This window comes from Taudactylus pleione, unplaced genomic scaffold (assembly GCF_031769625.1).
Source record: "Taudactylus pleione unplaced genomic scaffold, aTauple2 ptg000503l, whole genome shotgun sequence".
NCBI classification, from domain to species: Eukaryota; Metazoa; Chordata; class Amphibia; order Anura; family Myobatrachidae; genus Taudactylus; species Taudactylus pleione.
The window spans coordinates 615,001-626,181 of NW_028284905.1; the positions used below are offsets into that span (position 1 = coordinate 615,001).

An 11,181-nucleotide genomic window follows, 5' to 3' on the forward strand; every position below is an offset into this window, starting at 1 on the left:
TAGCAGTAGTAGTAATAGTAGCAGTAGCAGTAGTAGTAGTAAAAAGTAGTAGCAGCAGTAGTAATAGTATCAGTAGTAGTATTAGTAGCACTAATAGTAGTAGTAGTAGCAGTAGTAGTAGCAACAGTAGTAGTAGCCATAGCTGTAGTACCAGCAGTATTAGTAGTTGTAGTAGTTGTAGTAGTAATAATAGTAGTTGTAGCAGTAGTAGTATTAGTAGCAGTAGTAGTAGCAGCTGTATTAGTAGCAGTATAGCAGTAGTAGTCATAGTAGCAGTGGTAGTAGCAGAATTAACAGTTGTAGCAGTAGTATCAGTAGTAATAGCAGTAGTAATAGTAGTAGTAATAGTAGTACTAGTAGTAGTAATAGTACTATTACTACTACTAATACTGCTGCTGCTACTACTGATACTGATACTACTACTATTACTACTGCTGCTATAACTAGCAGTAGTATCAGTAGTATCAGTAGTAGTAATAGTAGAATTAGTAGTAGAAGCAGTGGTAGTAGCGGTAGTATCAGTAGTAGTATTAGAAGTGGTAGTAGTAGAATTACTTAAACTATTACTAATGCTGCTACTACTACTAGTATCAGTAGTATCAGTAGTAGTAGCAGTAGTAGCAGTAATAGTAGTTGTAAATAGTAGTAGAAACAGTAGTATTAATAGTAGTAGTAGGAGTAACAGTAGTAATAGTAGTAGTAGTAGTTGTATCAGTAGTAGCAGTAGTAGTAATATTAGTAGTAGCAGTAGAAGCAGTAATTGTAGTAATAGTAGTATTAGCAGTAGTAGTAGTATTAGCAGTAGCAGTAGTAATAGTAGTAGCAGCAGTACTATACTTATACTATACTACTACTGTTACTATTACTACTACTATTACTACTATAGTATAATAACAGTAGTATTAGTAGTAGTATCAGTCGAAGTATTACTAGTAGTAGCAGCAGCAGTAGCAGCAGTAGTAGCAGCAATATTAATAGTTGGAGCAATAGTAGTAGTGGTATCAGTAGTAGTATCAGTAATAGTAATAGTAGAAGTAGTAGTAATAGCAGTAGTAGCAGTATTAATAGTAATATTAGAAGCAGTAATAATATTAGTAGTAGTAGTAGTGGTAGTAGTAGTAGTAGCAGTAGTAGTAGTAGTAGCAGTAGTAGTAGCAATAGTAGTATCAGTATTATTAGTAGTAAGAGTAGTTGTAGCAGTAGTAGCAGTAGTAGTAGCAGTAGTAATATTAATAGCAGTAATAGTATTATTAGTAGTAGTAGTAATAATAACAGTAGTATTAGTAGTAGTATTAGTAGTCGAAGTATTACTAGTAGTAGCAGCTGCAGTAGCAGCAGTAGTAGCAGCAGTATTAATAGTTGGAGCAATAGTAGTAGTGGTATCAGTAGTAGTATCAGTAATAGTAATAGTAGAGTTAGTAGTAGTAGCAGTAGTAGCAGTATTAATAGTAGGTGTAGTAGTAACAGTAGTAGTAGTATTGATAGCAGCAGTAGTAGAAGTAGTAGCAGTAGTAATAGTAGTAGCAGCAGTAGTCATAGTAGTAGCTGTAGTAATCGTAGTAGTAGTTTTCATAACAGTATTAGTAGTAGCAGTAGTAGCAGTAGTAGCAGTAGTAATAGTAGTAGCAGCAGTAGTCATAGTAGTAGCTGTAGTAATCGTAGTAGTAGTTTTCATAACAGTATTAGTAGTAGTAGTAGCAGTAGTAGTAGTAGTAGTAGTAGTAGAAGTAGTTGGAGTAATATTAGTAGCAGCTTTATTAGTAGTAGCAGTAGTAGCAGTTCTAGTATTTGTTATAATAGTAGTAGCAGTAGTAGTAGTATTAGAAGTAGTAGCAGTAGTAGTAGTAGTATCAGTAGTAATATTAATAGAATTATTATTTGTAGTAGTAGCAGTAGTAGTATTAGTAGTAATAATATTAGTAGTAGCAGCAGTAGTAGTAGCAGTAGTAATAGTAGTAGTAGTTTTCATAACAGTATTAGTAGTAGTAGTAGTAGCAGTAGTAGTAGTAGTAGTAGTAGTAGTAGTAGTAGTAGTAGTAGAAGTAGTTGGAGTAATATTAGTAGCAGCTTTATTAGTAGTAGCAGTAGTAGCAGTTCTAGTATTTGTTATAATAGTAGTTGGAGCAATAGTAGTAGTGGTATCAGTAGTAGTATCAGTAATAGTAATAGTAGAGTTAGTAGTAGTAGCAGTAGTAGCAGTATTAATAGTAGGTGTAGTAGTAACAGTAGTAGTAGTATTGATAGCAGCAGTAGTAGAAGTAGTAGCAGTAGTAATAGTAGTAGCAGTAGTCATAGTAGTAGCTGTAGTAATCATAGTAGTAGTTTTCATAACAGTATTAGTAGTAGCAGTAGTAGCAGTAGTAGCAGTAGTAATAGTAGTAGCAGCAGTAGTCATAGTAGTAGCTGTAGTAATCGTAGTAGTAGTTTTCATAACAGTATTAGTAGTAGTAGTAGTAGCAGCAGTAGTAGTAGTAGTAGTAGTAGAAGTAGTTGGAGTAATATTAGTAGCAGCTTTATTAGTAGTAGCAGTAGTAGCAGTTCTAGTATTTGTTATAATAGTAGTAGCAGTAGTAGTAGTATTAGAAGTAGTAGCAGTAGTAGTAGTAGTATCAGTAGTAATATTAATAGAATTAGTATTTGTAGTAGTAGCAGTAGTAGTATTAGTAGTAATAATATTAGTAGTAGCAGCAGTAGTAGTAGCAGTAGTAATAGTAGTAGTAGTTTTCATAACAGTATTAGTAGTAGTAGTAGTAGCAGTAGTAGTAGTAGTAGTAGTAGTAGTAGTAGTAGTAGTAGAAGTAGTTGGAGTAATATTAGTAGCAGCTTTATTAGTAGTAGCAGTAGTAGCAGTTCTAGTATTTGTTATAATAGTAGTTGGAGCAATAGTAGTAGTGGTATCAGTAGTAGTATCAGTAATAGTAATAGTAGAGTTAGTAGTAGTAGCAGTAGTAGCAGTATTAATAGTAGGTGTAGTAGTAACAGTAGTAGTAGTATTGATAGCAGCAGTAGTAGAAGTAGTAGCAGTAGTAATAGTAGTAGCAGTAGTCATAGTAGTAGCTGTAGTAATCATAGTAGTAGTTTTCATAACAGTATTAGTAGTAGCAGTAGTAGCAGTAGTAGCAGTAGTAATAGTAGTAGCAGCAGTAGTCATAGTAGTAGCTGTAGTAATCGTAGTAGTAGTTTTCATAACAGTATTAGTAGTAGTAGTAGTAGCAGCAGTAGTAGTAGTAGTAGTAGTAGAAGTAGTTGGAGTAATATTAGTAGCAGCTTTATTAGTAGTAGCAGTAGTAGCAGTTCTAGTATTTGTTATAATAGTAGTAGCAGTAGTAGTAGTATTAGAAGTAGTAGCAGTAGTAGTAGTAGTATCAGTAGTAATATTAATAGAATTATTATTTGTAGTAGTAGCAGTAGTAGTATTAGTTGTAATAATATTAGTAGTAGCAGCAGTAGTAGTAGCAGTAGTAATAGTAGTAGTAGCAGTAGTAATAGTAGTAGCAGCAGTAGTCATAGTAGTAGCTGTAGTAATCATAGTAGTAGTTTTCATAACAGTATTAGTAGTAGCAGTAGTAGCAGTAGTAGTAGTAGTAGTAGTAGAAGTAGTTGGAGTAATATTAGTAGCAGCTTTATTAGTAGTAATAGTAGTAGCATTAGTAGTAATAGTAGTAGCAGTTCTAGTATTTGTTATAATAGTAGTAGCAGTAGTAGTAGTATTAGAAGTAGTAGCAGTAGTGGTAGTAGCGGTAGTATCAGTAGTAGTATTAGAAGTAGTAGTAGTAGTAGAATTACTTAGAAGCAGTAATTAGTATTAGTTGTAATAATATTAGTAGTAGCAGCAGTAGTAGTAGCAGTAGTAATAGTAGTAGTAGCAGTAGTAATAGTAGTAGCAGCAGTAGTCATAGTAGTAGCTGTAGTAATCATAGTAGTAGTTTTCATAACAGTATTAGTAGTAGCAGTAGTAGCAGTAGTAGTAGTAGTAGTAGTAGAAGTAGTTGGAGTAATATTAGTAGCAGCTTTATTAGTAGTAATAGTAGTAGCATTAGTAGTAATAGTAGTAGCAGTTCTAGTATTTGTTATAATAGTAGTAGCAGTAGTAGTAGTATTAGAAGTAGTAGCAGTAGTGGTAGTAGCGGTAGTATCAGTAGTAGTATTAGAAGTAGTAGTAGTAGTAGAATTACTTAAACTATTACTAATGCTGCTACTACTACTAGTATCAGTAGTATCAGTAGTAGTATCAGTAGTAGCAGTAATAGTAGTTGTAAATAGTTGTAGTAACAGTAGTAGTAGTAATAGTAGTAGTAGTAGGAGTAACAGTAGTAATATTAGTAGTAGTAGTTGTATCAGTAGTAGTAGCAGTAGTAGTAATATTAGTAGCAGTAGAAGCAGTAGTTGTAGTAATAGTAGTATTAGTAGTGGCAGTATTAGCAGTAGCAGTAGTAGTAGTATTAGTAGTAGCAGTAGTAATAGTAGTAGAAGCAGAAATATACTATTACTACTACTACTAATACTGCTGCTACTACTACTGATACTGATACTACTACTACTACTACTATTACTACTAGTAGTAGTAGAATTACTTAAACTATTACTAATGCTGCTACTACTACTAGTATCAGTAGTATCAGTAGTAGTATCAGTAGTAGCAGTAATAGTAGTTGTAAATAGTTGTAGTAACAGTAGTAGTAGTAATAGTAGTAGTAGTAGGAGTAACAGTAGTAATATTAGTAGTAGTAGTTGTATCAGTAGTAGTAGCAGTAGTAGTAATATTAGTAGCAGTAGAAGCAGTAGTTGTAGTAATAGTAGTATTAGTAGTGGCAGTATTAGCAGTAGCAGTAGTAGTAGTATTAGTAGTAGCAGTAGTAATAGTAGTAGAAGCAGAAATATACTATTACTACTACTACTAATACTGCTGCTACTACTACTGATACTGATACTACTACTACTACTATTACTACTGCTGCTATTACTACTACTAGCAGTAGTATCAGTAGTATCACTAGTAGTAATAGTAGAATTAGTAGTAGAAGTAGTAGCAGTAGTGGTAGTAGCGGTAGTATCAGTAGTAATAGTAGTTGTAAATAGTAGTAGCAACAGTAGTAGCATTAATAGTAGTAGTAGTAGGAGTAACAGTAGTAGTAGTAGTTGTATCAGTAGTAGCAGTAGTAGTAATAGTAGCAGTAGCAGTAGTAGTAGTAAAAAGTAGTAGCAGCAGTAGTAATAGTATCAGTAGTAGTATTAGTAGCACTAATAGTAGTAGTAGTAGCAGTAGTAGTAGCAACAGTAGTAGTAGCCATAGCTGTAGTACCAGCAGTATTAGTAGTTGTAGTAGTTGTAGTAGTAATAATAGTAGTTGTAGCAGTAGTAGTATTAGTAGCAGTAGTAGTAGCAGCTGTATTAGTAGCAGTATAGCAGTAGTAGTCATAGTAGCAGTGGTAGTAGCAGAATTAACAGTTGTAGCAGTAGTATCAGTAGTAATAGCAGTAGTAATAGTAGTAGTAATGCTGCTACTACTGATACTGATACTACTACTATTACTACTGCTGCTATAACTAGCAGTAGTATCAGTAGTATCAGTAGTAGTAATAGTAGAATTAGTAGTAGAAGCAGTGGTAGTAGCGGTAGTATCAGTAGTAGTATTAGAAGTGGTAGTAGTAGAATTACTTAAACTATTACTAATGCTGCTACTACTACTAGTATCAGTAGTATCAGTAGTAGTAGCAGTAGTAGCAGTAATAGTAGTTGTAAATAGTAGTAGAAACAGTAGTATTAATAGTAGTAGTAGGAGTAACAGTAGTAATAGTAGTAGTAGTAGTTGTATCAGTAGTAGCAGTAGTAGTAATATTAGTAGTAGCAGTAGAAGCAGTAATTGTAGTAATAGTAGTATTAGCAGTAGTAGTAGTATTAGCAGTAGCAGTAGTAATAGTAGTAGCAGCAGTACTATACTTATACTATACTACTACTGTTACTATTACTACTACTATTACTACTATAGTATAATAACAGTAGTATTAGTAGTAGTATCAGTCAAAGTATTACTAGTAGTAGCAGCAGCAGTAGCAGCAGTAGTAGCAGCAATATTAATAGTTGGAGCAATAGTAGTAGTGGTATCAGTAGTAGTATCAGTAATAGTAATAGTAGAAGTAGTAGTAATAGCAGTAGTAGCAGTATTAATAGTAATATTAGAAGCAGTAATAATATTAGTAGTAGTAGTAGTGGTAGTAGTAGTAGTAGCAGTAGTAGTAGTAGCAGTAGTAGTAGCAATAGTAGTATCAGTATTATTAGTAGTAAGAGTAGTTGTAGCAGTAGTAGCAGTAGTAGTAGCAGTAGTAATATTAATAGCAGTAATAGTATTAGTAGTAGTAGTAATAATAACAGTAGTATTAGTAGTAGTATTAGTAGTCGAAGTATTACTAGTAGTAGCAGCTGCAGTAGCAGCAGTAGTAGCAGCAGTATTAATAGTTGGAGCAATAGTAGTAGTGGTATCAGTAGTAGTATCAGTAATAGTAATAGTAGAGTTAGTAGTAGTAGCAGTAGTAGCAGTATTAATAGTAGGTGTAGTAGTAACAGTAGTAGTAGTATTGATAGCAGCAGTAGTAGAAGTAGTAGCAGTAGTAATAGTAGTAGCAGCAGTAGTCATAGTAGTAGCTGTAGTAATCGTAGTAGTAGTTTTCATAACAGTATTAGTAGTAGCAGTAGTAGCAGTAGTAGCAGTAGTAATAGTAGTAGCAGCAGTAGTCATAGTAGTAGCTGTAGTAATCGTAGTAGTAGTTTTCATAACAGTATTAGTAGTAGTAGTAGTAGCAGTAGTAGTAGTAGTAGTAGTAGTAGTAGTAGTAGTAGAAGTAGTTGGAGTAATATTAGTAGCAGCTTTATTAGTAGTAGCAGTAGTAGCAGTTCTAGTATTTGTTATAATAGTAGTTGGAGCAATAGTAGTAGTGGTATCAGTAGTAGTATCAGTAATAGTAATAGTAGAGTTAGTAGTAGTAGCAGTAGTAGCAGTATTAATAGTAGGTGTAGTAGTAACAGTAGTAGTAGTATTGATAGCAGCAGTAGTAGAAGTAGTAGCAGTAGTAATAGTAGTAGCAGCAGTAGTCATAGTAGTAGCTGTAGTAATCGTAGTAGTAGTTTTCATAACAGTATTAGTAGTAGCAGTAGTAGCAGTAGTAGCAGTAGTAATAGTAGTAGCAGCAGTAGTCATAGTAGTAGCTGTAGTAATCGTAGTAGTAGTTTTCATAACAGTATTAGTAGTAGTAGTAGTAGTAGCAGTAGTAGTAGTAGTAGTAGTAGTAGTAGTAGTAGTAGTAGTAGTAGTAGAAGTAGTTGGAGTAATATTAGTAGCAGCTTTATTAGTAGTAGCAGTAGTAGCAGTTCTAGTATTTGTTATAATAGTAGTTGGAGCAATAGTAGTAGTGGTATCAGTAGTAGTATCAGTAATAGTAATAGTAGAGTTAGTAGTAGTAGCAGTAGTAGCAGTATTAATAGTAGGTGTAGTAGTAACAGTAGTAGTAGTATTGATAGCAGCAGTAGTAGAAGTAGTAGCAGTAGTAATAGTAGTAGCAGCAGTAGTCATAGTAGTAGCTGTAGTAATCGTAGTAGTAGTTTTCATAACAGTATTAGTAGTAGCAGTAGTAGCAGTAGTAGCAGTAGTAATAGTAGTAGCAGCAGTAGTCATAGTAGTAGCTGTAGTAATCATAGTAGTAGTTTTCATAACAGTATTAGTAGTAGTAGTAGTAGCAGCAGTAGTAGTAGTAGTAGTAGAAGTAGTTGGAGTAATATTAGTAGCAGCTTTATTAGTAGTAGCAGTAGTAGCAGTTCTAGTATTTGTTATAATAGTAGTAGCAGTAGTAGTAGTATTAGAAGTAGTAGCAGTAGTAGTAGTAGTATCAGTAGTAATATTAATAGAATTATTATTTGTAGTAGTAGCAGTAGTAGTATTAGTAGTAATAATATTAGTAGTAGCAGCAGTAGTAGTAGCAGTAGTAATAGTAGTAGTAGCAGTAGTAATAGTAGTAGCAGCAGTAGTCATAGTAGTAGCTGTAGTAATCATAGTAGTAGTTTTCATAACAGTATTAGTAGTAGCAGTAGTAGCAGTAGTAGTAGTAGAAGTAGTTGGAGTAATATTAGTAGCAGCTTTATTAGTAGTAATAGTAGTAGCATTAGTAGTAATAGTAGTAGCAGTTCTAGTATTTGTTATAATAGTAGTAGCAGTAGTAGTAGTATTAGAAGTAGTAGCAGTAGTAGTAGTAGTATCAGTAGTAATATTAATAGAATTATTATTTGTAGTAGTAACAGTAGTAGTATTAGTAGTAATAATATTAGTAGTAGCAGCAGTAGTTATGGTAACAGTAGTAGCAGTAGTAGAATTAGTAGTGGTAGTAATACTAGTAGGAATGAAATGTAGTAGCAGTAGTAGTAATAGTAGCAGTAGTAGTAATAGTAGCAGTAGCAGTAGTAATAGTAGTAGCAGCAGTAGTAGTATTAGTAGTAGCGGTAGTAGTAGCATTAGTTTTACTAGTAACAGTAGTTATAGTAGTAGCAGCAGTAGTAGTATTAGTAGTAGTAGTAGTATAATTAGTAGTAGTAGTAGTAGTATAATTAATAGTAGCAGCAGTAGTAGTAGCAGTAGTAGTAGTAGTAGCAGTAGTAATAGTAGTAGTATCAGTAGTATTAGTAACAGTAGTCATAGCAGTATTAGTAATATCAGTAGTTTTAGTAGTAGAAGTAGTAATATTAGTAGTAACATTATTAGTAGCAGTAGTAGTGATATTGGTATTAGTAGTAATAATAGCAGTAGTAGTAGTAGTAATTGCAGTAATAATAGCAGTAGTAGTAGTAGTAATTGCAGTAATAATAGCAGTAGTAGTAGCAGTAATTGCAGTAATAATAGCAGTAGTAGTAGTAGTAATTGCAGTAATAATAGCAGTAGTAGTAGTAGTAATTGCAGTAATAATAGCAGTAGTAGTAGCAGTAATTGCAGTAATAATAGTAGTAGTAGTAGTAATTGCAGTAATAATAGCAGTAGTAGTAGTAGTAATTGCAGTAATAATAGCAGTAGTAGTAGTAATTGCAGTAATAATAGCAGTAGTAGTAGTAATTGCAGTAATAATAGCAGTAGTAGTAGTAGTAATTGCAGTAATAATAGCAGTAGTAGTAGCAGTAGTTGAAATAACAGCAGTAGTAGAAATTTTAGCAGCAGTAGTAGTAGTAGTAAATGTAGTAGTAGTGGTGTTAGTAGTAGTATTAGCAGTATCAGTTGTAGTAGTAGTAGTAATAAAAGCAGTAGTAGCAGCAGTAGTAATAGCAGTAATAATAGCAGTAGTAGTAGCAGCAGCAGTAGAAATATTAGTAGCAGCAGCAGTAGTAGCATTAGTAACAGCAGTAGTAGTAACAGCAGTAATAATAGCAGTAGGATAGCTTGTTGGCTTTGGTAAGTTCTTCTCCAGACACAAGGACAGTCCAGATGGGTGGGATCGGGGTGGGTATCTTGGATCATGCCCCATGACATTTTGCCATGATTCCCAGTTTTCTGGGAGCATAGGTACAATTACACAATCCAAAGAGAATGATTATGTCCCATTGTTCCACCCACTGTCACCAATAATAGCCAGGGGATGCCAAGTTGCGGGAGCTAGAACCACTCTCCCAGAGCTCGAGTGTCTCTCCTCCAAATTCAGGGAGGCAGTAGTAGTACTCAAATCAACATGGGAAGGTGCTTACATGTAATTTTATACTGTACATAGGGCCTAATTTAGAGATGCTCAGGCCCTGATTCAGAGCCGGATGCTCTGACAGAGCGCTCGCTCTGAATCAGGGCCGTCCTTCTTCATTTGTAGAGTGGCCTCGTGGCCGCTCGTATAGCTGTGGGTGGCCACCCACAGCTATAGTGAGCGGCCAGGAAGATGGTCGCGATGGTCAAGACCATTGCGACCATCGGGTTTGCAACGAGACCCTTGTGGTAGGTGGGTCTCGCGCATACGCACAACGGAGCTGGGTCCATCGTGCGTATGCGCACTTGGCCAACATCGACCCGGTTGCAAGCGCTCATGAGCGGGTCTGAATTAGGCCCTCAATTCCGATTTTTATGTAGATGGAGCGATTCTTTGCCATTGTGCACACGTGTAAGCCACACTGAGAATGTGCAGAGATTGGATTGTGATTATGCTCACACAGAGGTTTAGGTAGTAAGAGTTAGGGGGAGGTAACGGTGGGGTAGCTAAGGAAATGCAGTTGTGTCTGGCAATGCATAAACCCATCAACAGTCAAAATGTCGACGTGATCAAAATGTGTTAATTTTGACTGTCTAAGAAATGTATCCAGCCCATTCCCAGCGTATACAGTATGGGACAACTCGCACTGCACATATATAATTGGCCTCAGTAATCCTAAACGTAGGCTGGACATGATTTAGAGATGTACTTTAACCTGATGTTTCACGCACATCTCCGATGTCGCAGACCCCCCCCAAGCCGCCGCTTGATTGACATGCTGCAGCATTTGAGGGGTGGCATCTAGAGGGCATGGCTGGCCACCATTCCCAGAAAAGGGGACGTGTCAGCCTCATGTTCAGAGAGGGACGAGGCAAGGTTTTTCATAGGTGGAGACAGATTTTCTGGCTCCACAGCTGCCAAGACCCAACCAGGCTGCGATAATCTTCAGCTACCACAGCCTGGCCAAAGGGGCAATGGCCAGGATGGTTGCAATGGTGAACCAAGGACCGAAGTCGCAGCGCTGGGATCACAGCTGCAGCAGGGAGGTGTCTGTTTCTGCTTCTACCCACTGAAAATGCTCCTCAAGATTTCAAATGAGCAGTAGAGGTTTAAAGTGCCATAAAACATACTAGTTACTTCTATTCCTTTTAGCATCTGTCCTTCATTTGTTTCAGATTATACCTCTGGATCTTCGGCAGACTGGGCATTTGGTCTGGATATTCTGTTCAGTTACACCTATGAGCTGAGAGACGAGGGATCCTATGGATTTGTGCTGCCACCTGATCAAATTGAACCTACCTGTGAGGAGACGTGGACCTCCATGATGTCATTGTTTGGGTATTTAAATGACACGTATCTTGGACCACTTGTAGAGGACGATGATGATGATAATAATGGCGCAGCTGCTATCAGCTCACACTGGCTCCATGTGATTATTTCCCTATCTGTCTGCATATACTATGCACTGATACGTTAA

The 11,181-nt window shown here is 35.5% G+C and overlaps 1 protein-coding gene across 1 annotated transcript in view; it reads left to right on the top strand.

Moving 5' to 3' along the window:
* The window catches only part of LOC148501762 (carboxypeptidase O-like), a 105,006-nt gene extending 93,825 nt beyond the window's left edge, over nucleotides 1-11,181 (top strand). Inside the window, exons 11-12 of the mRNA XM_088450024.1 lie at nucleotides 10,142-10,149; nucleotides 10,880-11,181. Coding sequence (XP_088306150.1) covers nucleotides 10,142-10,149; nucleotides 10,880-11,181 — 310 coding nt within the window. The remainder of the gene's footprint in view (nucleotides 1-10,141; nucleotides 10,150-10,879) is intronic.